The sequence below is a fragment of the Pagrus pagrus genome (assembly GCF_965226575.1).
Source record: "Pagrus pagrus genome assembly, chromosome: 22".
Taxonomy (NCBI): Eukaryota; Metazoa; Chordata; class Actinopteri; order Spariformes; family Sparidae; genus Pagrus; species Pagrus pagrus.
Window position 1 is genome coordinate 6,495,944 of NC_140204.1, and position 25,113 is coordinate 6,521,056.

Below are 25,113 nucleotides of genomic sequence, written 5' to 3' on the forward strand. Positions count from 1 at the left end.
TCGCTGCTGCAGCAGAGCTTTACGGCTGTCTGATTTATGAACTACACTCCCCAGTCGGCGTTGACGCGTCGTTCGTCATCACGCATGCGCGAACCGTTGAAGCGACGGCAAGGGAAACGGGACCTGCCGGGCGCAGTCGCATGTTTTTTTGTGTTGGGTCGGTTGGACACAAAAAAAAAAAAAAAAAAAAAAAGTGCCGAGAAAACCTGAGAGAGAGGAGCCAAATGTTCCCAGATGTAACTGAAAACAGCCATATGGTGGAGGCGTCCTCTCGGGGAAACTTGAGCCAGGTATGCGCTTTGTGTGACTCGTATGTCGGCGTTGGGATTTTCAGTGGGCATTCGTCGCTGTCAGTGAAATAGCCGGAGGTCCGCGGAGTTAATCAGCGTGGCTAGCCCGCTGGCTAACGTTAGCTTCGGCTAGCTGTAGCGCCTGTACCCAAAACGGCAAGCGACCACCTCAGCCGTTAGCCGTTACAGCCCCCCCCCTACTCGTACCTGTAGCTACGCAAGTGATGGCTTCAGCGCCCCGACACGCCGCTCCTCATCACACGCCGCTTAATTTGAACGGGAAACGACAACTTTGTGAAGAAAGAGGCTAATTACTCCGCCAGTTTATCCCAAATCGACTGCGCGCCTTTCTGATTTTTTTTTTTTTTTTAGCCGGCTGTGAGTGCGTTTCACTGAGCTCCCCTGAAACCCGCAGCTTCCGCACAAGATGCCGCATTGTCATGGAAATGCTGCCCAAGGTTGGGTCGAAAACGGCATCTGATAGTCAGGGTTTTCTGTGATAACGCCAGTCTGTGTATTAATAACGGGAGGTGTTTACGGACCGGTTCGAGCCAGAATTATTATAGCTAGCTTAATTGGCTTAGAATGGCAACTGAGTGGCGGCTAGCAGGCGAGCATCCCCGTCCACTGAGAGCTCCCCTCGAGTTGCTGGTCGGGACTCATTAGACCATGTTTATCCTAATTGATAAAGGCTGTGTTTGGCTGTTTGCTTCTTCCTGGATCGTGTTGATTACAGCTGCATTAACGTGAGCATCTGTGACAGAGGCTGGCAGCTAGGTAAGGGACAGCTAGGTCCTCATTTTGACTTCATGTACTTAGTTATACACACTGTTAGCAGCATTATTCTGGCTCTGAGCCCTGGTGCTTTGTGGTATTTTAAAATGAGGTGATACTGATTTTAATGTTAAATAACAGGCAACAAGCCATTAAAGCCATTTGATCATTAAACACAGATAAAACTTAAGAAAACCCCCCCAAAATATACCAGCTTCATCACTAACACAGCCTTTGAGCTTCATTCAACTCCCAGTTAATATCGGTTGCATATCAAGATATTGATTTTACATCAACAAGGTGTATTTATTCATGATATTGGTCACACTTGATCATTAAGATAACACATCATACTTCAGTTAAAGGGGAACTATGGGGAAGAAATTAAAACTCAGAATCTTAATATGTACGATATTAATGAGTTAAATAATACAAAGTGAATAAACAAGCTGTTCTCAGAAGGAAAATAAGGTTTGAAGCTAGAAAGGTGGCAGGGTCCGCCACATATAAACAAAGTAAAACAGTATGAAATTGTGTTGTCCTTTAAGGTCAGTTTGTTTACTCAGTCATGAAAACGTAGAGCGTTTGTTTGTTTGCTTTGTTTAGGCAATCAGTCAATGACGATCTTTCTCTTCTGATTACAATTTCTCCACCGAAACCACATAGTTCACCTTTAATCATGATCCAGCATGATTTCTGTGCAATGAGGCAGAAGAACTATCTTCAAGATGCCACAAGAAACACGCTGAAGTAGTAAAAAAAAAAAGAAAAGGGAACAAAATGTTCAGCACCACGTTCTGCTCTAATGTTACTGCTCAGGCTTGAAGTGTACATAAAGTGGACACATAGTTACCAAATCTGATGTAATAGCATGTAAGTGACAAGAATAAGGTGGCAAATTATTAATTACAGCGATAAAAATGAAACGCCCACAACAGAATGTAATACGATGGCATACCATGTTTGACCGTATCAAGATGTATTGCGACACTTTGCGTGTGACGGGAACAATGTAGCCTGTTCAGTCGCAAAACATGTCTGGAGTTTCAGAGCAAAACAACAACAAAAACAACTAAAATGTCTCCATACAGCTCGTCAGGTGTAATCCAATTCTCCGGAAGCACAGAGATCTCAAATTAATTGAATGAACGATGTGATTTACACCTGCTGAAATTTTCACCGTAGCTGCTGAGCTACGTTAGCACACACTCTGTCTGAAGTCGATGTACTAGACGGTATAAATAATGTCTTTTCAAATCAATTTGAGGGTGACTTGGATTACATCTGGCGAGCTGTATGGACCCATTTTACTATTTTCGGTTGTTTTTTTTCCGTTTTTAAACAAGTCCCCATCCACTTCAGTTGTTTAGGAGAATGCTGCAGTGCTGTTTAACTGCGAAGCTCCAGAGATGTTTTGTGAACTATGAAACTTTCATCAGCGTGGGGGGGTGAAAAGATAATGGCTGAATTTTTATTTTTGGGTGAACTGTTCCTTTAAGCATTTTCTCCTCGTGCTACCAGTTGGTCCTCTCTTGTGTCTTTGCCATTAAGCTGCATCGATGATTCGTAATTGCCTGTAGGTGTGACTATGTTTGTCTAGACTAATAACCTCTCGTGGGGGTGTTTCCCATACACAAAGCACGCTGGGATAGGCCTCAGCTCCCCCACCGAGCCGACTCGGCTAAACGTGGCCGGAGCTTTGTGCAAATAAGGGGGGGACGCTTTTCTAGTTGAGCGTGAAAGACGGGTAATCTGCCTGTCCTCCGTCTGTCTGTGAATGTGGACGGACCGAGAGGGCCGGCCTGTGAGGCAGGCAGCGTTTGAAAACAGGGAAATGAGCCGTGTCTCAGCATGCAGAGTGAGAGCAAGCAGCCAGCAGCTACCGGCACAACCGGTTGGAACCGCTCTCCCTTAATAATTAAATTATGAACTGGGCTAAAACAACAATTCAGCCACATCCACCTGTCGTGTTACTTTTTTCCCCAAGACGACGGAGTCGATTGCTTAGCTGACTTTGCACTTGCTGGTTATTGGTTTACACCTCCTTCATTCCCAGAGGTGTCATGTTGTTGTTGAAGGCTAACACCCCTGTCAAAATGTCTCTAGATTTAGTTAAGCTTTGTTAGTTCACTATAAAATGATGTGTTAATGTCACACGGGTGGACAAACCTTTTACCCATAAACTGGAGTAACAGTGCCCCTTTTTTCTTGTTTTATGGTACTGCAGAGAAATTGTTGTAGAAGTGTGTTTAAACTGATTATCTGTACAAGTAAACACATTACACAAACGCTGCATGACTTAAGATTTTATATGAAGATCAGTGCTGCATGTAACTTCTAACATTTTAAGACAAGTGTGTTGCTTTTAACAAACATTGAGGCCATTTTTCTGCTGTGTAAACTAATTTCTGCTTTATTTTTCTCTCCCTATCTCAACCGTCCCCTCTCCCTCACTGCACCGATGCCTTTCCTTCCTGGTTGTGACCGCCGATGGATGCCATCAGAAGAAAGACATTTTTATCTCCAGCGTGCTTGTCGGGTGAATTTTAGTTGTGATTACTTGAGAAAGTTTAACTCGCTATGTGACTCCTGAGCCATAGTCCTCCTCCTAGGAATAAAATAATAAACATAGTGTAAGTAGAAACACACTCTCTGCTCTTTGCGATTGTGTACTCATCTCTGGTAGCTGCTTGAAACCTGCACACTACACATTCACACGTTTTTTATTAAAGGAAAAAGTGCTTCTGTGTCGGTTTCACTCACAAATCCACAGAATCAGAAAGATTATCAAAACCCGGAGAGGATTTTCTTTCACATGCCTGGTGGCAGCCAACCACTTTGCTTCAATGGAGAAGTGCAGCAGCAAAAGAACACCTTGTAGAGGTCGCCGTCATCTCAGCATCACCTGGGAGATAGCCTAGCCTAGCCTAGCTCAGCGCAGGTCAGCACCGCTAGTCCTTGACCGCTCCCCAACCCTTCTCCTCCCGCATCCCACACAGCAGCCCTCCCCACCCCTTCTGCTGTTTCCAAGCCAGCTGCCATGGCATCGGTGCGCTTCACGGTGACGCCCACCAAGGCGGAGGACCTCCCGGGGCTGTCCGACACGTCGCCTGACATCAGCTCCCGCTCCGGCGCCCGCGTGCGATTCGGCTCCAGGGAGAGCGTCAATCGAAGCGACCCACTCAGTGAGGTGTCTGGAGTCGGGACGGCAGGCGGAGGGGCCGACACGCCCGAACACAGCAGTGTGGAGCAAGGTGAAGAACACACACACACACACACAAACACACATCCAGCTAAACATAACGTGTTTGAAATATGCCTCGTAGACGTAAGGATCGGCTCAAGTGCATCTCGTGCGTAGAAATAAAAAGCACATCATACACACCCAGTCTGCATACCAACCTGTCACTCTGATTAGTGTAACCCAACTGCAGACGGTGAATCCACAGTGTAATTCTTACTGTATGGGGACGTGTCAGACAGCTGCTCCTCCATGACAGATAAAAGCCAAAAAAACATCCACAAGACCACTGCTTATAACTGCAGAACTTGCCTGAAAATGTCATCATTTAAAACATTTCTTCAGCATTAAAGTAATCCAGTGACATCTGTCTGTACATTCATGAGTACATCGCTATCAGGAGTTGCGAAAAACTAATTCGGCATACTTTTTAACACATTTTCCGTCAAAAATATTCGGGCCTTCAGTGTAAGATCACTGAATACATAGCGAAAGGGAAGGAATGAAGAGGAGTGATGGGTCTGAGGGTGGGCCCACAGCGTGATTCTGAACATCCCTGACCTAGAGGTGTCATGCAGAAGTAAAGTGAGTCTCAAGTCCTCGGGCATCTCTTGGTATGATTTGATAAAGGAGAAGAGGGCCCGCCATGCAATTTCCTGACATTACATCACATGAGTTCTGGGTTTTTCTCCGATTTCAAACATGAGCCTCACGCTGCCGCTCGGAGCTGTCGGTGTGTGAATTCATCTCATTGTGCCCATTTCAGTTTAAACACATTTTAGACACACTTTTCTGTACATTGCCATGAAGGTAATCTAAGATCACACTGTTGCCGGATTCCCACACAACAAGTTCCCAGGAGCGGGAACGTCCGAGAGATACAGCTGTGTCCAAAAATGTCGATTTTATGGGAAGTAAAAGGAGAAGTGTTATTTTTAGATGTATCCTCACTCACGTCTCAAGTTTAACAATGTGCTTCCAAGCGTGTTTTATGGTGTTCAGGCCCATAAAGCTCCACATTTGTTGTCTAAATGAGGTCTCCAAGGCAAAATGAGCAACAGCTCGACTGGTGAGAACGATAAAAAGACTTTAATGTAAGCCTGTTGTGAAGATAGTGTAGGTTTCACTTCCCTCACTGCTGTCATCAGCCCACCTACGGTGATTCACTTCTTTTATTTAATGGTAGCTGACAGCAGGAACCTTTTCACACGGGGCTCACAGGTACAGATGTGAAGCTAGCAGGGCCAGTTTGACATGAAGGGTGCGGTAATCCAGATGAGGAAATGGACCGAGCGGTTGTCGTGCAGTAATTCACTTTCCCGAAGTGTTTAAGAATAGCTGCGCTGATTCACTGGTTCAACAAGGGCGGTATAACTGTGGAGAGATGTAACTGTATTAGCTACACTGATCCACTTAAGTGGTTGCATAGTAGTGAGGATGCCCCACGTTGCTTAATAAGCTTTCCATAAATAGAAATCGAGCCGTTTAATCCGATTGAGCTTCGATCAGGATGTGCGATGCTGCGGTTGTTTGTGCAGAGGAAACAAAGAGGGAGACTGCTGGAGATAGAAAAGCGGCGTGCTGACAAGAAAAACGCTGCTGCTGCTGTTGTTGAAGTGAATGAGTCAAGATCCTGACAGGCGATGAGGGGGGAAAAGGAGGCCAGAGCGGGGAGTTATTTTCAGAAAGGTCAAATGCTCTGTGATCCATTGTGTTTTTTTGACACCAATAAAGTTAGCGATTGAATTTGACGTCCGCAGACACACACGCAGCTGACTCCTGGAGCTTTCCGCTTCACTGGTTGCTCACATGTACGCACAGAAAAAGGCTTCGTCCTCAGATGTGCGATGATCTCAGGTGGAGGACTTCTCCCACACAGCTGTGTTCCCTTGTGTTAAGCTCAGTGTGAGCTCATTTAGAGAGGACAGGATGCTTATTTCTTCCTGCAGCGATAACGCGGAGGTGACTCCGGGTCAGAGGTGGGAGTCACGGAGTAACTCGGGATAATGTATGATCACAATACAGCGTCTGTGTTACTAAAGGAACAAGGTTTGTGTTTGACACATGAGATGAAGCAAGGTGCTAGGGCCGGATGATACTGCCTTGTATGGCAGAGCGCTACAATGTGCAATAAAGGGGCACAGAAGCTTGAATCTGAGTATTGTCAAGACTGAAGTCGGTGTAATCAGGCAGCAGTCCACACAGACGGGCTGTGTGGTTGTAAAGTGTCGATTTTATCAAGATGCTGTCGTCATCATTCTGACTCCTGACTGTCCTGATCAGCAGGTTAGGCCTCGAACATACCGGAGGAAAATCCCACGTGTGTTGTTTACCCACAACGCCTTTTATTGTTCTGTATGTCAGTATGCAAAGAAAGTAACGTATAAGTTAATAGGGCTCGTGTTGACGAGGGGTATGCAGTAAATATGTTGCAAAGCATCAGCCAATTAAAATTTTTGAAGAAGAAATTAGCAGAACTAGCTTAGTAGGTAATGTTTTCGTACCACACCAGTTGGTAGTTGTTTTTCTGGTGTGGAGTCAGTTTCACACTCACTGTCTTTGGCCAGATGAAGGACTGCAAACAGGATGGGAAGTTGCCTCCCACCAGCCAAATGCTGGTGTGTTTTTTCTTTTTTCTTTACATGGCTATTGACTTCTTTTCTCAGTGTGTAACAACCAGGTGAGATAGTGAAAGTTTGCTGATACATTATTGGATTTAGAGGCTAGCGTGTCAGAGAGCTGTTTGTCTTGACTACATGTTACTTCCGGGTAGAAAACCCCTGAGTCACGCACTAGTTCACATACAATTTAATCCACTTTTTTCAATTTACCTGCCACGACTAAACAAAATGACAGCTTGAGTTTAACCCAAAATAGCAGCTAGTCAGAGACGTCGCTGTTGGGTAGAAATCACAGCAGAGACGTAGAGAGAAGTCGTACGATTGTCTTTAATTATATATCTTTAAATGTTTCAGTTACGGCTGAAAATGGCAACAGAAATAAACGGTTTTCCCGATTTCATGCGCAACCGACCGGGAAGTGGCTGTTTTTGTTAGCATGACGTTTGAAAGGACACTTTACGGAGCTGTTCAACCAATATAAAGGATTTTTTGGTGAAAGTATCCTGTACTCAAAAATGAAAAATGTAATTTTGATTTACCAAATGTAACAGTATCAACTAGCTCATTACAAGGGTGAAACCCAGACAGGAAAGTGTTTAAATAAAGTGTTTGAATAAAATAAATCAGTCAGTATTGTGTCTGTCGCATTGACGCGAGTACAGGATATTAATTTTGACTTTTAATAGTCAGATCAAACTATGGAAAGATGGGAATCCTTCAGAGAGGGTTATACTTTAACACAAGATTACAGAGATGTTGCGCCAATCAGCTAACCAAACAGATAATACATATTTTTTATTTGAATATTCGCACATATGTTTCAACACAATGACTCCACTCATGTCACATGTAAGTGTCCTTCAGCTAAATGTGACAGTGCATTTGGCCGCTTGCTGCCGATAGCGTGAGCGTGGCGGAGCAGGGAGGGAAGTGATGTTGCTGACTCAGGTGCTGCTGATGCAGTGGTCTGTGCTGACTGAGGCGGAAATGAACTGAACCGGCGACACGGTGGCCGTCGCATCACACTGTGTGTGTCTGTGTCTGGGAGAGAAAGTGTGAATGAATCTTAGTGAGAATCAACGTCACCTCACTCTGGTGACAGAGGTGGACATTGTGTTAAAGGAAAGGTTCACAGTTTTTCACACAGATTAAATAGTCCAACCGATTATTAAAAATTGGCATCTGATTTAAAAGATGTGAATTAATCGATTAATTGTTGCAGTTACATAATCTTTTTCTTGGTATCCCTCCACTGTAGCTCAACAAGGAAACTCTGTCCAGGGAAACACAAACATGATGTTAACACGCATTAACAGGATCATTAAATGGCCAGTATGAACAGGAGGAGTTATTACAGCAACCTGTGAATTAATTTAAGACTTGGAAACTTGTCCTTGAAAGCTGTTTTCCCGCTTTCCTTTAATTCTTTATCTCTGTTTTTGTGTCCAGGCGATGGAAACTCCAAAATCTCCAGTGTGTACATCAACAACACTCACGGGGTGGATGACGATGACTTCTACGACAGAAACTTGGCCCTGTTTGAGGTTCGAAACACAACGCTGACAGAACTGCTATCATGTATATTCACGCGATAAATGTCCTGTAAACTTCAGCTGGTAGCGCAGGTAGAAACTTGTTCTCGTGGGCGTATGTCGTGACTTTTTTTGAAAATGTTTTCTTGTTTAGCGTACAGTACACGGACGAAAACAGAACCTCCTAATCGTGGTTGTTCATTTGCCAAAGTGTCTGCTAAATTAGAGCCAAAAATAAACCAGCATTTGGCTGGTGGGTGCAGATCATTTCAGGTTTTTAATAGATTTTGAAGTTCCCTGGAAACAGCTCTGTCCTCTCTCTCCCACTTCTTTAACAAGTCATTCAATAAGCCTCGTTCTCTCCTCCATTTCCTTTTCTTTTATCTGCTGCCGTCCTCTGTGCGGGTCACTCCTTCTGTCCTCCACCTTTCTCCCCCTCCACTCCACTTTATTCCCTCCCTGCCCCTGTTTTTTTCTTTTCTTTCTTCCCTCTCTTCCTCTTCTTTCACATTCCCTGGCTGTCTCTGTCCTCCCTTCTTCTCACACGACAGGAGGAGATGGACACTCGGCCGAAGGTGTCCTCTCTGCTCAATCGCCTGGCCAACTACACCAACCTGACGCAGGGGGCCAAGGAGCACGAGGAGGCTGAGAGCATCGGCGAGAAGAAGAAGGCCAGCAAGGTACACCAGACTGTGTGCGCCTAACTCCCTTCTTTAAACCCATAAAGGGAGTTTGTTGACGTGTAAACACACCTTGTAAACAAATAAAAGCACAGTAACAAACAGAGGTGCACCAACAGTATATTATATAAACATTTTGAACCCAGATGCACTTTGTTTCGTACAGTTTTCTCATACCACAGCAATCGCAACCAAGATTATGATTATAGTGACATTGGTGGGGCAACAGGTGCACAGTTGATATGATCATGATCACAGTGAGAAATGTCCTGAAGTAACTTGTGTATGGTAGTAAAGTTATATATGAGGGGTTGGGTGGATGTTATAAAAACTGAATGAATGCATCTTATTGCGGACGATGTTTCACATCAGTGAGATCTGAGCTCGATTATCTTTGCCTTGTTTTCCTTCATCCTTCAAGTCAGGCCGAGTGTTTGATAACTTTTGCCAATCTTTGATCGAATACACACCACGTTGTGATAATCGCATGTTATCCTAATTATATTTTATTCAAAAAGTAAATATTTTTTTAATTGATCACTACTTCTTAAACGATCAGTCCACATATTCTAACTGAAATCAAGAAACCTTTGAGTAACTGTGACGGACGAATCCTATCTTCCACTCTTGCCCTCTTGACTCAGCGTCTGGAAGTGAAAGTACAGCACGATGTGACCGCGGTCTGAACTGCAATCCTTGCTGATAAGAAAGCAGCTGGTCTCGATAAGACAGTCTGTTGTGGTGGTTCAGAGTCATTTACTACTTCCACCCTGTTCTGATTGCGCCTTTACAGGATTGGTCACGTTTGCCAACAGACGGCTGGGACACCAAAACATTTTTTAATCTTCCCTTCTGGCCGCGCAGTGTGTTCAGTATAAGCATTTACATAAGTCTGCTGCCTCTGGGTGTGGAGATGCAGCGACTACCAGCCACCGGGGGCACCTTTGCAAGTTTATGGAAAGCTTGTGTAGCTCATCTACACTGTAAAAGACATTTTCAAGTTTTTGTGTTCAGGAATCATAAAGAATGCAGCCAAAGAAGATTACAAATTGGTGCACAGCTGATCTTTAGTACATTTATTATATAACCACCAGTTACAAGAAGCTGGCAGCACAGTGCACACTTCCCACCAACCTAAGACACTTGTGACACCTTAACACCAAGTGCGATTTGAGAGTCTGCGTGTGAAATAAACCCAGCCGCCAAGCAGAAAAGTCTGAATAGTTTGCAAAAAGGAATAGATATATGGTTTAAATAGTAAGCTAGAAGTAATTTATGAATAGTGTCAACATGGAAAGCTAAAAGTAATGCATATCAGGATGAAATAAATGGCTAAATGTAATTAGCAACATCTGAAATAGTTTGATACATGTAGTACTAAATAAAATACTTCAATAGATGATGTGTGTATTAAAAGTTGAGTAAGTAGAAGATAAATGTTTGATACATCCAGTAGTATAAATATAAATCTATTGATTTTGATTATTCAATTAAAAGTCCGGTGTCTAAAAAAAAAAACCCTCTTTAAAACAATTGATTTTTGTCGCCTCTCTCTGCTTCATCCACCTTCCAGTCGCCACAGATGGGGACGTTCATGGGCGTTTACCTGCCCTGCCTCCAGAACATCTTCGGCGTCATCCTGTTCCTGCGGTTGACCTGGGTGGTGGGAACTGCTGGGGTGCTGCAGGGCCTCTGCATCGTCTTCATATGCTGCTGCTGCGTGAGTATTTGAGTGTCTGGAGATGTTAGCGTACAGAAATAATGAGACAAGAACTAATCTCTAAATTTACTTAAATCTGTCTGTCGGTCTCTCTGCAGACGATGTTGACTGCGATATCGATGAGTGCGATCGCCACTAATGGAGTCGTACCAGGTATTCATTCACGCTCACTCTTTCTCTTTCATCACGTGGACTAAATGGCACTGGTGTGCTGTGGTAAGCTCTCAAACTGAACTCGAGGCTGACCTTAAAGCCTGTCTTTTACTCGCTCTCGAAACAATTGCTAGCCAGATCGAGATCTTTAGACACAAGGTGGACGTGCCGATACCGCTTTTGTCCACAGGGGGCACCAGAATCAACAAACCGGAGGTTCCTTGTAGCAGCTTTAATGTTGTTTCATAGAGGTTAAAGTCAATTTGAGGGCTATTCATTTGGTTTAGCTGCAGATACGAAGTCAGTGAGCACTTGATTTCTTGTCAGTGCCACGACTTTAAATATTTTTCTAAAGCTCAGGTCATGACAGCTTAAATTTTGCATGCTGACACACACTCATCATTGATATCAGTGGCACCAGGACTTATCATGTGCTCTACTGCAAATGAGGCACAGCTGACCGGATGGTTCAGCGGTGATATTGCAGTAAAGCAGAACAGTCCTTTTATGGCGGCCATTTTGAGTCGTCACGCCTGTAGATGTTCATCTGAAGCTTGTTTTCCCCTCAGTTACGGCCGTGCTGCTGAAGTACATGTTTTTCTAATGAGTGTTATTTCTGTTTGTCCTGTCTCTCCCTCTGTCTACCTCCCCCTGTCTGTCTGTACACACATTAAAAAAATCCCCAGGATGTTTATCCGCCATTGACTTTTACCTTTCACTGGAACGCCTCTAGACGAATATCTCAAATGTCAAAGTAGTGTGATATTTCCACTGGCATGTGACATTTCGATAATTGACCGTAGAATGAAAAAAACCCTGCGTAACATAGAGAATTAATCTAACACGTCCTGTTTGGCATCAGTCATTTCATTCCACGCTGTCTTTTTCTCACCTGAGCAGCTTCTCATGCTTTTCTCACCATCTCGTCTCAGATGGTAGTTTAATACTGAATGTATGTAGTGTACTGCAGTTTAATATAAGGAGTAATCAAAAGTGTTTGGCTTCCCGAATACAGCTCAGCACTACCGGTGTGTGGAAAGCTTTCCAGAGACAGTTTTTGTAGCATTCATTCAGTTTCAGCCTGCAGCATCACATTCATACGCACATTTTCTTTGATTAACATTAACTTTGTCGTGTTTGTCGAACGTACAGGAGCTACGCGTGTGCTTTCTTTTGTTAACGGGTTGCATTTTGGAAACCAAACACTCAATTCTGAGCTCACAGTTGGTAGTGAAATTGTAGTTTCTCTTACTGTGTGATTCCCTCATGTGCTCTGTTTTACAACTGGTTCAAATTGTATCGGCAAGTTACGCTTACTGTTTCTTTGGACTCACTCAGAGTATCACGCGTAGGGCAACGCCGTACATTTTCTGCTGGGTTTTATTTGAAATTTGCCGAGCAGTACCTGAGTTGGGATATACTGGCAATACTATAAGTAAGGAAACTAAACTAACTCTAGAGCTCTGCTCAACTGATCATCAGCTCTTAGCTACCTAGCCAAGGCTAGTTGTAAGTCTATACCTCCAACTGTGCCTTTAAACGAGGCGTCAGGACTTCTGTAACGTTGTGATGTCACACCTGCACAGTCACCGCCCCCAGCACTGCAGAAATGGACCGTATGAGGAAAATAAAGTGTTTTTTGAACATTAAAGCATGTAAACATTTTCTTGTAGACACCCAAAGTACGAACCTGAAAATTAGCATACTATAGGACATTTAATGTAAAATACATGAGATCAGCTTCATCTGCTGCAGCTACATTCTTGACTCAAGCTGATTTTAGGGATTTATATGTCCCTCACCAGTAAATAAAACTGAATCCGTCGGATTAACTGGCAGGTTTTTGATATTTCTCTTTCATTGTATCATTTAATAAAAGAAGTTTAAAAATACTGATATCTGAACACAAGCAGCCGCAGCAGGAGATTTGAAGCGACAACATTTCGATTTGTGTTAGGAACTTAAACAACAACAGGAAGAAAATAAAAATACTGAGTCTGATCAGATGCCAGCTTACAGTCCGTATTTGACACAAAGGCATTGAGGTCTGATCCCCGGCCCTAAAGACAATCAAGAGTATATAACGGATGCAGTAATTTTACTTCAAGTGAACAAAAACAGTGAAGTGGTTTGCAGATACTATTTGACCAAAGATCTGCTCTGTCTTCTTACTCGTATGTGTCATGTAGAACATTATGCTTATTTCTTCAAGCATAGGATGACTTCTCTCATCAGCTGTCCTCTTTTCTCTCTCTTTACCTCCTTACATCATAATATTACTAACATCCATCCCTCTCTCTCTCTCTTTTTATGTCCCATCTCCTCTTCTTGTCCACCATCTCTTTCCTCTTCCTCTGTCTTTAATTTCCCACATTTCTTATTCTTCTACCACCCTGCTTTACCCTATCTCCCTCTCCATTTCCACTTCTTCCGACCCTGATGTACAACCTGCCCCGCTCTGTCTCTCTCTCTTTCCTCTTTCTCTCTCCTCCCCCTCCAGCGGGAGGCGCCTACTTCATGATCAGTCGCTCTCTGGGTCCAGAGTTTGGGGGGGCGGTGGGCCTGTGTTTCTACTTGGGCACCACCTTCGCTGGAGCCATGTACATCCTGGGAGCCATCGAGATCCTTCTGGTGGGTTTATCTTCACCCCATCTTAAGGGCTTCATCTGTAATTTGAATTTGGATCAAATCAAGATGTTTAACCACATTGATGCGAAGATCGAATAAAAGTCTTTCGATTGTCTCTGTTGCATCTCCATGCTCCAGATGTACATAGCACCTAAGGCGGCCATTTTTGAGTCAAAGCATCCTGAAGGCGAAGGAGCAGCCATGTTGAACAACATGCGGGTCTACGGCTCTATATGTCTCCTCCTGATGTCCTTGCTGGTCTTCGTGGGGGTGAAGTACGTCAACAAACTGGCCTCCATCTTCCTGGCCTGCGTCATCGTCTCCATCGTCTCCATCTACGTCGGAGCGCTGGTCTCCGCCTTCAAACCGCCACAATTCCAGTTAGTGTCGATTGATTTATTCCCAAAAATACGGCGCAGATCAATCCTTTTCGACTGACTAATAGGCTTCTCCATCCACAGAGTGTGCATGCTGGGAAACCGAACTATCAGCGGCCATGAAATCGATGACAGCAAATGTGCTAAAACCATCCAGCTGCAGATCAAAGAGCCATCGGAGAGAGTTGACGCCAACTTCACTTTAACTAGTGGTAGGAGTGTGTCCTCACACCAGCGCTCTCACTTACAACCAGTTGTTGTCGTTGTTTTTGACTTACTGTATTCCTCCCATTAGAAAACGGCACTGTGGGCCCGACCTTTGACCCCAGCCCTACGCCTGCTCTGGTGGAGAGGACTACGAGCATTTGGAAGCTTTTTTGTCAGGGCCCCGAGCTCAACGCCTCCTGCGACAAATACTTCAGTTCCAACAATTTTTCTGAGATTGAAGGGATCCCCGGTCTGGCCAGTGGGATCATTTCAGGTAGAGTGTGTGTTTATATGGTGAAACAATACTCATACATGTGCCACAGTGAAGTGTACATAACCATATTAAAGTAAACAAAGAGCCCTGAGGGTTGAGGAGTTAGCTAAAAAAAACAAAAAAAACTCAACAGTCAGTTACATCCGGCTGGTTTTCAGCTGTTTCAGGAGTCGTGTTAAGTTATTGCTGGCGAAAACCCAACATTTCCTTATTTTTGCTGCAAATTTTTGCAAGAACAGTTCACTTAAAATTTAAACATAGATTGATTGACATGATTTAAAATAATGCATTTAAATTCACCAAATGGTATCAAAGTGTTAATTTTTACTCTACCCTCTTCTTTTTTTCTTCTTCATTGCTCTCCAACAACCTGTTCCTCTTCACTGAATCTGGCAGCGTGCAGTCAGTCCTCTTTGTTAGTAAGACGAGCCAAATGAAGCATTAAACTGCCTTTTTTTATGGGAGCGCACAACCACCGTCGTGACAGTCATTAACCCTGATTGGGGTTTTGGTTTTGTTGAGCCGGCAACTACAGGATAACAAACACACAACCTCACCAACATGATAAATCTCCTCCTCGCAGAGAACCTGTGGAGCGCCTACCTCAGCAAAGGGGACGTGGTGGAGAAAGGCTCCCTGAACTCCTCTCTCGACGCACACCCGGCCTCCACTCATCAGCCTTACGTCTTCGCTGACATCACCACCTCCTTTACACTGTTAGTGGGCATCTTCTTCCCCTCCGTCACAGGTAAGGACAGCCGCACCAGCCACATTGTGTGTTTCACATCATGTACTCACTCAGTACTTTACATTTAAACAGTGACAACACCGTTATGTAACTAAGTAATGCTTTTGTAATGATATTCTTGTTTTCCTCAGGAATCATGGCAGGTTCGAACCGGTCGGGGGATCTGAAAGATGCCCAGCGCTCCATCCCCATCGGCACCATTCTCGCCATCATCACCACCTCCATCGTCTGTATCCTTTCATGATTACAACGGGGCTCGATCTCCAGTGTGTGTTTAATAACCACCTGCTAACTGCTCAGGCGAAATGCTGGGGAGCCATCTGTGTCCGCTTTTAAAGCACTCGTTTTGCTAGATTGATTGCTCATTTAATAGTGCTATTATCCCTCAAAGGCACTTACGATGCATTTCATTTGATTGGGCTGCTGAGTGTTGTTATCCTGAGCGATGTCCGTCCAGACCTGACCAGCGTTCTGTTGTTTGGAGCCTGCATCGAAGGAGTGGTCCTCAGAGACAAGTCAGTACACCTGCTCTTGTATCTGATCGTGTATATATCCTGTTATGTGTAAGAGAAAGAGAGTAGTTATCGTGTTTTTGTCCACTGCAGGTTTGGAGACTCTGTTAAAGGGAATCTGGTGGTGGGGACGCTGGCCTGGCCCTCTCCCTGGGTCATTGTGATCGGCTCCTTCTTCTCAACATGCGGCGCAGGCCTCCAGTCGCTGACCGGCGCTCCCCGACTCCTGCAGGCGATCGCCAAGGACAACATCATCCCTTTCCTGCGGGTTAGAGCTGCAAACATTCACTTTAATTACAGCGACTGTGCTAGAATGAGAACTGAGAACACGCTGTCGCTCAGAATGATTCGTAATTCATATGTTTGACAGCTCACTGTCACTTTATCTAGAGGTCCCATAATTTTGCTGTCTACTGACCAAAATCCAAAGTCTTGAGATGGTTCTGAGTGCAGTTGTGCTTGTTTTTAATAAAAAAGAAACCAGTTCTGTATATGTTTGAACTCTTTCTCTTTGTGTGTGTTGGTGCCAGGTGTTCGGCCATGGGAAGGCTAACGGGGAGCCCACCTGGGCCCTGCTGCTGACGGCTCTGATAGCCGAGCTTGGGATTCTCATCGCCTCACTGGACCTGGTGGCTCCCATCCTCACAATGTGAGATATGACAGCTGTGTGTGTGTGTGTGTGTGTGTGTGTGCGGCAAGTATCTCACCAATTATTTCTTGTTTCATTTTAGGTTCTTCCTGATGTGTTATCTGTTTGTGAACTTGGCCTGTGGCCTGCAGACCCTCCTGAGGACGCCCAACTGGAGGCCACGCTTCTCCTATTACCACTGGTACTACCACACACACACACACACGCACACACACGCACACACACACACACACACGTATATATAACCACTGATCTGTGCCTCTGGTGTGTCCAGGACCTTGTCATTTTTGGGGATGACGATCTGCCTGGCGCTCATGTTCATATCCTCTTGGTACTACGCAATCGTTGCCATGGTGATCGCCGGCATGATCTACAAGTACATTGAGTACCACGGGTACGTTGCCATGGAGATGTATTCCCCCTCACATGGTAGTGCATGTACAGCATGGTCAAGAGGTGGTGTGTGTATAAGTGTGTGTTTTAGTATCTGTGAGTTTGCGTGTGTGTTAGGGGAGGTAACAGTTAATACCACAGTGTGTATTTTTATATCTTCCATGTATCCGTGTGTGTATCAGAGCGGAGAAGGAGTGGGGGGATGGGATCCGCGGTCTCTCGCTCAGCGCTGCCCGTTATGCCCTCCTGAGGCTGGAGGAGGGACCACCGCACACCAAAAACTGGAGGTACAGCCCTGAACCCTGTTTGTCACCAGAGTCATTATCACTGCACCTCAGCAGACATGTCGTTCATTATAAAGAACTGCTTTACGTCAGCGGTAAAGTGATTGTTCTTCAACAAAATGCACAATTTCCCTTAAATAAATCAAAAGACAAAGGATTAATCAGGTGACAGCTGTGCTGATTGTGGTTATTTCCACACTGTTCTGACCATTTTGAATGCACTGTTGTCTTCACAGAGTCTGTAGGACAACTCAACTATTCATTGTTAAAATCCACATGCACTAACCCACGCTCGTTCTTCTCCAGGCCCCAGGTGTTGGTCTTACTAAAACTGGACGAGGACGCCCACGTCAAGTCTCCTCGCCTGCTGACGTTTGCCAGCCAGCTGAAGGCGGGAAAGGGCCTGACCATCGTTGGCACGGTCGTCTCCGGCAACTTCCTACAAAGCTACGGCGAGGCCCTCGCTGCTGAGCAGGTGGGCACCTCCGTCCCGGCAGCGTTTCTGTTTGTTTCATTGTTTAGTTGAAAGATAGAAAGAAACCTTTTATGTTTTTTCCCCCTGTTTCAGACTCTGAAGCACCTGATGGATAAGGAGCGGGTGAAGGGCTTCTGTCAGTGCATCGTGGCTCAGAAGCCGCGCGAAGGCATCAGCCACATGATCCAGTCCAGCGGCCTGGGAGGAATGAAACCCAACACGGTGGTGATGGGCTGGCCTCACGCCTGGAGGCAGAGCGAGGACCCCCAGTCCTGGAAGACCTTCATCAGTGAGTCGATCAAATCAAAGTCAAATTAGTTTGAGAGAAGATCTTGTTTTCTTTCTCATATCTCAGAAGTTTTGGTTTCGGAGTGAGCAGGTGTAACAGCGCCCTCTCTCTTCCCTCCAGACACAGTGCGGGTGACCACAGCAGCCCACCTGGCCCTGCTGGTGCCCAAAAACATCTCTCTGTTCCCCAGCAACAGCGAGCCCTGCACTGAGGGCTACATCGACGTCTGGTGGATCGTCCATGACGGTGGGATGCTAATGCTGCTGCCCTTCCTGCTGCGCCAACACAAGGTAACAGCGCTTCGACCCTTTTATGTGTTTTAGTCCACTTTTAACTGTCTCTCCTGCATCACTGCACCTCCGGTTGCTTTCTCTGAATGTCCTCTCCTCCTCAGGTGTGGCGTAAGTGTGGGATGCGAATCTTCACAGTGGCTCAGATGGAGGATAATTCCATCCAGATGAAGAAGGATCTGGCAACCTTCCTCTATCACCTTCGCATTGAGGCTGAGGTGGAAGTAGTTGAGATGGTACGCTTCTCACACCGAGGACATTTTCACTTGTACAGCGTAACTCTCCTCGTCTCTGTCGTCGTTTTCTTACCCGTCCTCCTCTCTCGCCTCCTCTCAGCACGACAGCGACATCAGCGCGTACACCTACGAGCGGACCCTGATGATGGAGCAGAGGTCTCAGATGCTCAGACAGATGCGTCTTTCTAAATCCGACCGGGAACGAGAGGTAAGCCTCGGTCCGATTGTGTATGAAGTCAGGGCGTAGATTTGCTTATGGACAGTCAAGACAGTAACTAGATCACTGAATTGTCTCCACCAGCAGTTTTAGCCATGACCTTACCTCGTCTCCTTTGTTTGTGATTGTCGTGCATCATTTTATCAGGGAAACCCTGGTAGCAGCAGCAGTAGGCAGGAGGCAGGTGGAGCTACAAGGTCTCAGGTGAGGTCAGTGGTTATGGGCAGATGTGAGTTCATGAGTTTTAGTATAAACTGTGTATTTTAGAGGGGAACAAATGCATTAACGTCCTGTTTAGGGCAAATTATTCAAGCTGACAGATGACGTAAAAGATTATGTGCTCTTTAAAGACTCCATAAATGTCTTTAGGATATTTTTTTTCTTTCATGATTTCCACATTAAACAAGTTTAGACTTCACTAGATCTACTAATAACCAAAGATCAAGTTATGAGAGAGGAAACGTTTGATAAGCGTCTGAGAGCAGGATGAATCTTGGCTAGGAGTGTAATTGGATTAAACATCTTTTGAAACTATTTGATAAATATTCGTAGGAACACCGTCTCCGTTCAGTTTCATTATTAAAGTTCATGTCATCTCCTTCCACCTCCGGTCTCCTCAGCGGGTACGCTGGAGTTTTGATGATGTAAGTTTACCGGTTAAACGGTAGTGAAGTCTGATGTAGAGCCGTTTAGACGTAGTGGCCGTAGATCAGTGAACACCTCCTGGATCCTTCAGAAAAAGACACAAAGTCCGGATGGTTTTGGTCGGCCTGTAAACTCTCGGTGCTTATTTTTGAATCAGTGCACCAACAAGGCTGCTGCAAACTATCCAGTAACCTGGTGATTATTTTCATGATTAATTTTATTATTTCTTTTAATTTCACTCATTCTTACTTGACATTTTTCAGTTTCAGAACTTTATCTGAAGGATTCAATAGTTTAATTAATTCAACAAAGTTGTTACACTGCTGATCTGGGTCAAATGTGCGTTTTGTTTATTAACTAAACAAGCTTTTCTCTGAATGGACCGACTTTAAAAAGAGCAGTGAAGACAGTTCACTGCTGTTATTGGTCCTCCATCAACTCTTCTTCTTCTTCTTCTCCTCCTTTTTCTTCTTGCTCACCTCTGAGCACCAGTAGCCATTTGACTCCGGTCTTTCCAGGAAAGAGGCACTAATGTCGTTGTGTCCCTGTAGTTAACCTCCAGTGCTTCTGCTAGAGTAGCTCCAGCCTGTGTTTGCTATTAGCAGGTTAGGTGACCTTGTGTTGTCTGTAGGTGTATCTTTCCCCCAGGTTCAGGAGTACTGGAGTCCTCAGCTCAAACACCTCCAAAGGAAGCACAGACAGACAGGTACAAAGAGACAGACGGAAAGAGAGAGGCAGGAGTAAAGAGTCGGGGAAGGGAGAGCAGGAAGAGGGAGGCATGGAATAAAGTTGTGAAACAGGTTGAGACGAGACGGGAAACAACATGTTCGTGTCTTTGTATCGTATCAGGCCCAGCTGGTGAAAGACCGCAACTCCATGCTGCGGCTGACGAGCATCGGGTCAGACGATGACGACGACACCGACGGCGGAGAGCGAGACAGGCCTGCGAGCGGCGGAGGCGGCAGCTCCGAGCATCACCGGCGGGTTCAGATGACCTGGACCAAAGAGAAGACCTCGCAGTACAGAGCCACACACTCGGGCTGCTCCACGCCCGAAGGCTTCAGAGACATGCTGAGCATCAGGCCGTGAGTGGAAACGAGCGATTCGCGGTGGTGTTCTCTCCGATCGTAGTTAACTTTCTGTTAAATGTGTCTCGTTGTTCTGCAGGGACCACTCCAACGTCAGGAGGATGCACACCGCCGTCAAGCTCAACGAGGTCATCGTCAACAAATCCCACGATGCCCGACTCGTCCTCCTCAACATGCCGGGACCCCCCAGGAACCCTGACGGAGATGAAAACTGTATCCTTAATACTGAGAGTTGCACATTTTCACTTCATTCAACAAATTAGTGAGCCACTGGACGGAGGCTCCACGTCTGCCTCAATCCTGCATCCTTTCTAATGGCCAGGAGGGGGCAACTCCACTGTTGAGAGAAGACAGATCGTATGTGATCTAATGAGAAAATTGATTTATGACCTCAGTAAACAGTTTCCTGATGAGTTTATGGTCTCAATCTCTAGTTTCAAGTCTTCTTCCACACAGCTTGATGTTCATTCAGTAAATTATGGTCCCATTTAGATTAAAATGGACGATACAGCAGGGTATGATTTTGGGCGTGGCTCAGTCAGATCCAGTCAAGGAACCTACAAAAGAAGGAAGGTCATTATGTCGCTGAATCTCACTTTGGTGCCAGACCGTGGTGACAGATGTATTGAAGTCTATGGGAGATGCATGGAGAAAACCCAACATACCTCACAAAACAAGGTGTCGATAAGAAAATCCTCTTTCACAGTCTGGCACCAAAGAAAGATTGGGTGACATAATGACCCTTCCTTCATTTTTAAGTTCCTTGGATCCAATCAGGATATCCTCCCCACATCCTCCTTCTGCTCCGCTGCCTGTTCGTTCTGGTTACTCAGTGTTACTCAGAGATATTGGAGCATTGATATTGATTGCGATGACGTGTACTTTTAATTGGTTTTAACGTCACTTGAGGTGTGCTGTGAGTTGCTAAATTGTCCCACTTGTCTTATTATTCTTTCAACAAATATAAGTGTAATTGATTTTCTTCCTCATTTTCATCGCAATTGTCATAATAACAATTAAATATGGGTAACACTGTCGGTTTTAGTGCGTCAGTATCACAAAATATTCTGGTTATTTCTGGTTATCGTAGAGAAAATAAAGAACAGAAACCTGCAGAAACGTCCTTAACTTCCTGACCAGACATGGAGTTCCTCGAGGTCCTGACAGAAGGACTGGAGCGCGTCCTGCTCGTCAGAGGTGGAGGAAGCGAAGTCATCACCATCTACTCCTGATTGGACGAACAGAGAAGCGACAAAGAGGCAACCGATCACGCAGAAGTGAAGCGAAGGGAGACCGCGGGGGAGGGGGGCCCTGTGAGCTCTGGGGGGGACATGGGCCCCTAAAAAAGAGAGACCGTCATTGGCTGCAGCGTCGGTCATCACGCCCAACACGCAGCCCCTCCTCTCTACAGCCCTTTTCCTTTCATCTTTACACTTTTTCTGTCACGACAAGAGTTTCCATTCCACTAATGTCAAGCTACAGAAATGCCAACACAATTCCACGAACAAGCAAAAACAAACAAGCGTGATCAACTGTATGTGTGTGTGTGTTTGTTTGTGTGTGTGTGTGTGTGTGTGTGTGTGAAAGTCATCCACCTGAAGGAGGTTTGGTTTGTTGGAGAAAGGGGACCAGTGTTGCGTCAGGTGTGTTTGGGCGGTGGACCAGCGAATGAGAAGAACGTAGAGCGCGAGAGTTCGTGAAGCGTCCCAGAAACGGAGCGTTCGTTCCACTGACGAGACTCAGGGTTGCTTTTTGTACAGAATGTATCGTGGAAGAAGACGTGAGTGTTTTGAGAGGAGGCTGAATGTCTGAGCGTTTTTTTTGTTGTTTTTTTCCTCCTTTTTAAGTTTATTCCAATTCTACGTAAAAACTGGAACAGTAACGCATCAACGGAAGTGAAGAGCCTCGAGGTTTTAAACCCGCTCGGTGGTTCGTTTGAGGAAAATCAGTGAGTTTTTTGTGCTGAGATCAAAGGAAAAATGTACGGTTATCAGTTAAGTGCATATCAGTCGTGGTTTTCGTTCTTACCTCAGAATCTGTTTTATCAACGGTGAAGTTCAGAGTCGGGTGACGCCGAACTATTTACAAATTCTTGTGTGTTTGTCTGAACTTGCTGCTATTTCTCAGAATCTTCTCTCCTGTATGGAGGCCCATTTGAGCCGGCTAAAGTAAACAAAAGATAAAGGAAAAGTTGGTTGTGATAAAATAAAACTGCACAAACATTTTAATTATCACCACCGATTTGGATTTATCTTAAAAAGTCACAAATATGAGACAATATGTCAGAATTACTACTCAAATGTATAGATTTTTGCTTACTCTGTCAAACTTGTTGGATTAATTAAAGTTATAAGACTTTTTATTTTTACTTAAAAGTCAAATTAAAAAGATAAAAATTCAAAATGTTGACTTTCTAAGACAAAATTATCAGATGAATCTCTTTTTTGACTGATAAGTAAAAAGTATGAGAGAATACGTGAAGAACTAAGTTATTAGATAAATGTTTGACTTACTCAAGTTATTAAAGGTTTATAAGAAAAGGCCAACAATTTTTTTTTATGCAAAAAGTATTGGCTTGAAAGTCAAAATTGTGACTTACCACACCCTTAATTATAATTATTAGAAAAATGTTTGACTTACGCAGGTCAAATTTAAGACCAATAATAAGAAAAAGTCAAATTATTAGACAAAATTTCTAGATTTTGACTTACAAAAGTCAAATTGAAAGGAAAAAAAGTCAAAATGAGGACTTTGTAAGACAAAAAATGATTTATCTGGTGAAATAATTACAGATAAAGTCAAAATGATGAGATAAAAATCTCGCTTTTGGACTTTAGAGCAAGTACGTTTAAAGTATTACGTAAAAAGTCAATTATTTTACTTGACTCACTCAGTCCTTCATATAATAATAAGAAAAAGGACTCAAATAGATAAAAAGTCATATTTAAGTATCTTATTTGAACGAAGTCACCATCTTTTTGTCTTTTCTTGGTAGAAATGGGCCTCCGTACACCCGCCGCTCCACAATCTGCTGAAAACAAATGACAGAAACGATTTACAGTTAAAGCGACACACATCGTTATCTGCAAAAAAAAAAAACAGCGAAACACCGGCAGTGCGCTCTGCTACTACAAAGAGGGCGGCTGTCTTTATGCACCACATTTAATGGATCTGTGATGTCAGCAGAGATCCGCCGCTGATGAGGAAACTTATCGGCGGCCGTCTTCTCTGCGTCGTGCCATAAACTGGCCCCGTGTCGGACTGCATGCGAGGAGGTCACGTTAGTGTTAGAGACTGGAAAGATTGTAAGAGTTTGAAAAGTCAGTATTGTTGACACACTCGAGAGAACCACTGCACTGCATGCTGTCAGATGTCACTTTGAAAGAAGTGTGTGTGTGTATATGTGTGTTTTGTGCGTGCGTCGTGTGAATGACGGCACCTGGCGTTCTCCATTCCTTCTGACGAGAACATCGGCTGCTCTGTGTTAGCGTGAGCTCGTGCCCTGAAACTCTCCACCTCATCATACACCCGAACTAAACCTGCAGACATCCTGCTTTACGTGTGTCTGAAAGAGTGTGCGTGTGTGTGAGCTTGTTGCTAAAGTACGGAGCTGTAATCTAGAGGTGTTTGATTCCACCTTTATGCTTTTGTTCTTTTTCTTTTCTTTTTTTTTACAGTGTTATCGTGCAGGGATTCTTTTACGTTCATTGTTATTTCCTAAACATTGTGTTCTTGCTTGTACATAAAGACAAAAAAAGATCCCAAGTTTTATCTTTTTTTAATTACATTAATATAAAAAGGAATCATAAAAAACTTTGCTTGAAAAATTACGGGAATAAATAAAGCAATTTTGAAGGAAAAGTTACAATATTTGTGATCAGTTTTGTTTTAACACACGACAAAGCATGTCTGTTTTTGTTGGCTGATGTTTGTACGATCATTTATTAGAATTTATTATCAAGACGCTTTGATTAACAAGCGTCTTGATAATAAACCTAAATCTCTCTTTCTCTCTCTATAACCATTTCAAGAAGTTCAAAATGTGGCCTCACTGATTATAATAGTTTGCAGTGTCACTTTATTTTCTTAATTTTTTATTTTAAAAGAAAGAAAGTTATGAATCTGTTCTCGGCGGGCTTGATTTATTTTTGATTAATTGTCTGGAAAAAGTCAGAAAAAAGTGAAAAATTTCCTAAACGACTGCCAAAAACAACTTCTTCAAATCACGCTTTGTTGGAAAAACCCCCAAAATATTCAATTGATTCAACAAATCCTCACATTTCTAAAGCCAGAAAGTGATTAATTTAACGGGCGTTGCGGTTATTTATGCTGTGAATGAGCTTATTGATAAATCTGTAAAAGTGACTAACTTGATTGTATTTGACGCCACTTTTACATACAGTGAACACTTTTAGAGGTTAGTTTAAGGTGTTAAACCATCAATATTAAAAAACCATAATAGAAAATGGCGACGAATATTTTAAGGCAACGCTAAATAATTTAAAGTTCTACGAAAAGCACAAAGGATAAAATGATTTTTAAAAATAAATAAAACAACCTTAAAGCAGATTTTCATTGCTCTGTAGATGACAAAACACTACGGTTGTATAATTATATCGTCCATTGTTTGAAGTAGCTTATTAAACTAATATTTTGTCTCTGTATTTTAAAAATATATAGTTTTATCTATTTATTTTTTAAAATTATCTATATTTTTATAATATTTTGAACGCTCAACTTTTTATTCATAAATACTCTAAAAGTCAAGAGATATGAAAATATATCTGCCT

General features: G+C 43.8%; 1 protein-coding gene across 5 annotated transcripts; it reads left to right on the forward strand.

The window, feature by feature from the left end:
• Positions 1-113: 113 nt before the first annotated feature.
• On the forward strand, positions 114-24,184 carry slc12a6 (solute carrier family 12 member 6). Of its 5 annotated transcripts, none has more exons than XM_084344540.1 (28): positions 114-290; positions 3,569-4,318; positions 8,376-8,470; positions 9,010-9,138; positions 10,712-10,858; positions 10,957-11,011; positions 13,512-13,642; positions 13,778-14,019; positions 14,101-14,228; positions 14,312-14,497; positions 15,081-15,245; positions 15,377-15,475; positions 15,703-15,760; positions 15,851-16,025; positions 16,288-16,406; positions 16,489-16,587; positions 16,681-16,800; positions 16,982-17,086; positions 17,390-17,558; positions 17,652-17,847; positions 17,968-18,137; positions 18,242-18,373; positions 18,474-18,581; positions 18,738-18,794; positions 19,867-19,941; positions 20,085-20,320; positions 20,403-20,536; positions 21,464-24,184. In XM_084344540.1, the coding sequence occupies exons 2-28, from the start codon at positions 4,105-4,107 to the stop codon at positions 21,553-21,555; spliced, it is 3,636 nt and encodes a 1,211-aa protein (XP_084200666.1). In that variant the 5' UTR covers positions 114-290; positions 3,569-4,104; the 3' UTR covers positions 21,556-24,184. The 5 variants fall into 5 exon arrangements, with proteins under 5 accessions (XP_084200666.1, XP_084200669.1, XP_084200670.1 ...); XM_084344541.1 differs by lacking the exon at positions 114-290 and adding an exon at positions 381-1,067; XM_084344542.1 differs by lacking the exon at positions 19,867-19,941 and having other exon boundaries at positions 115-290.
• Positions 24,185-25,113: the final 929 nt, after the last annotated feature.

Bases quoted from the DNA above. Each gene is read 5' to 3' on its own strand.
- slc12a6 (XM_084344540.1), top strand. From the start codon at position 4,105: ATGGCATCGGTGCGCTTCACGGTGACGCCCACCAAGGCGGAGGACCTC. The intron at 17,087-17,389 runs GTACAGCCCTGA...GTTCTTCTCCAG, and splicing joins CCGCACACCAAAAACTGGAG to GCCCCAGGTGTTGGTCTTAC. The intron at 17,559-17,651 runs GTGGGCACCTCC...CCCCTGTTTCAG, and splicing joins AGGCCCTCGCTGCTGAGCAG to ACTCTGAAGCACCTGATGGA.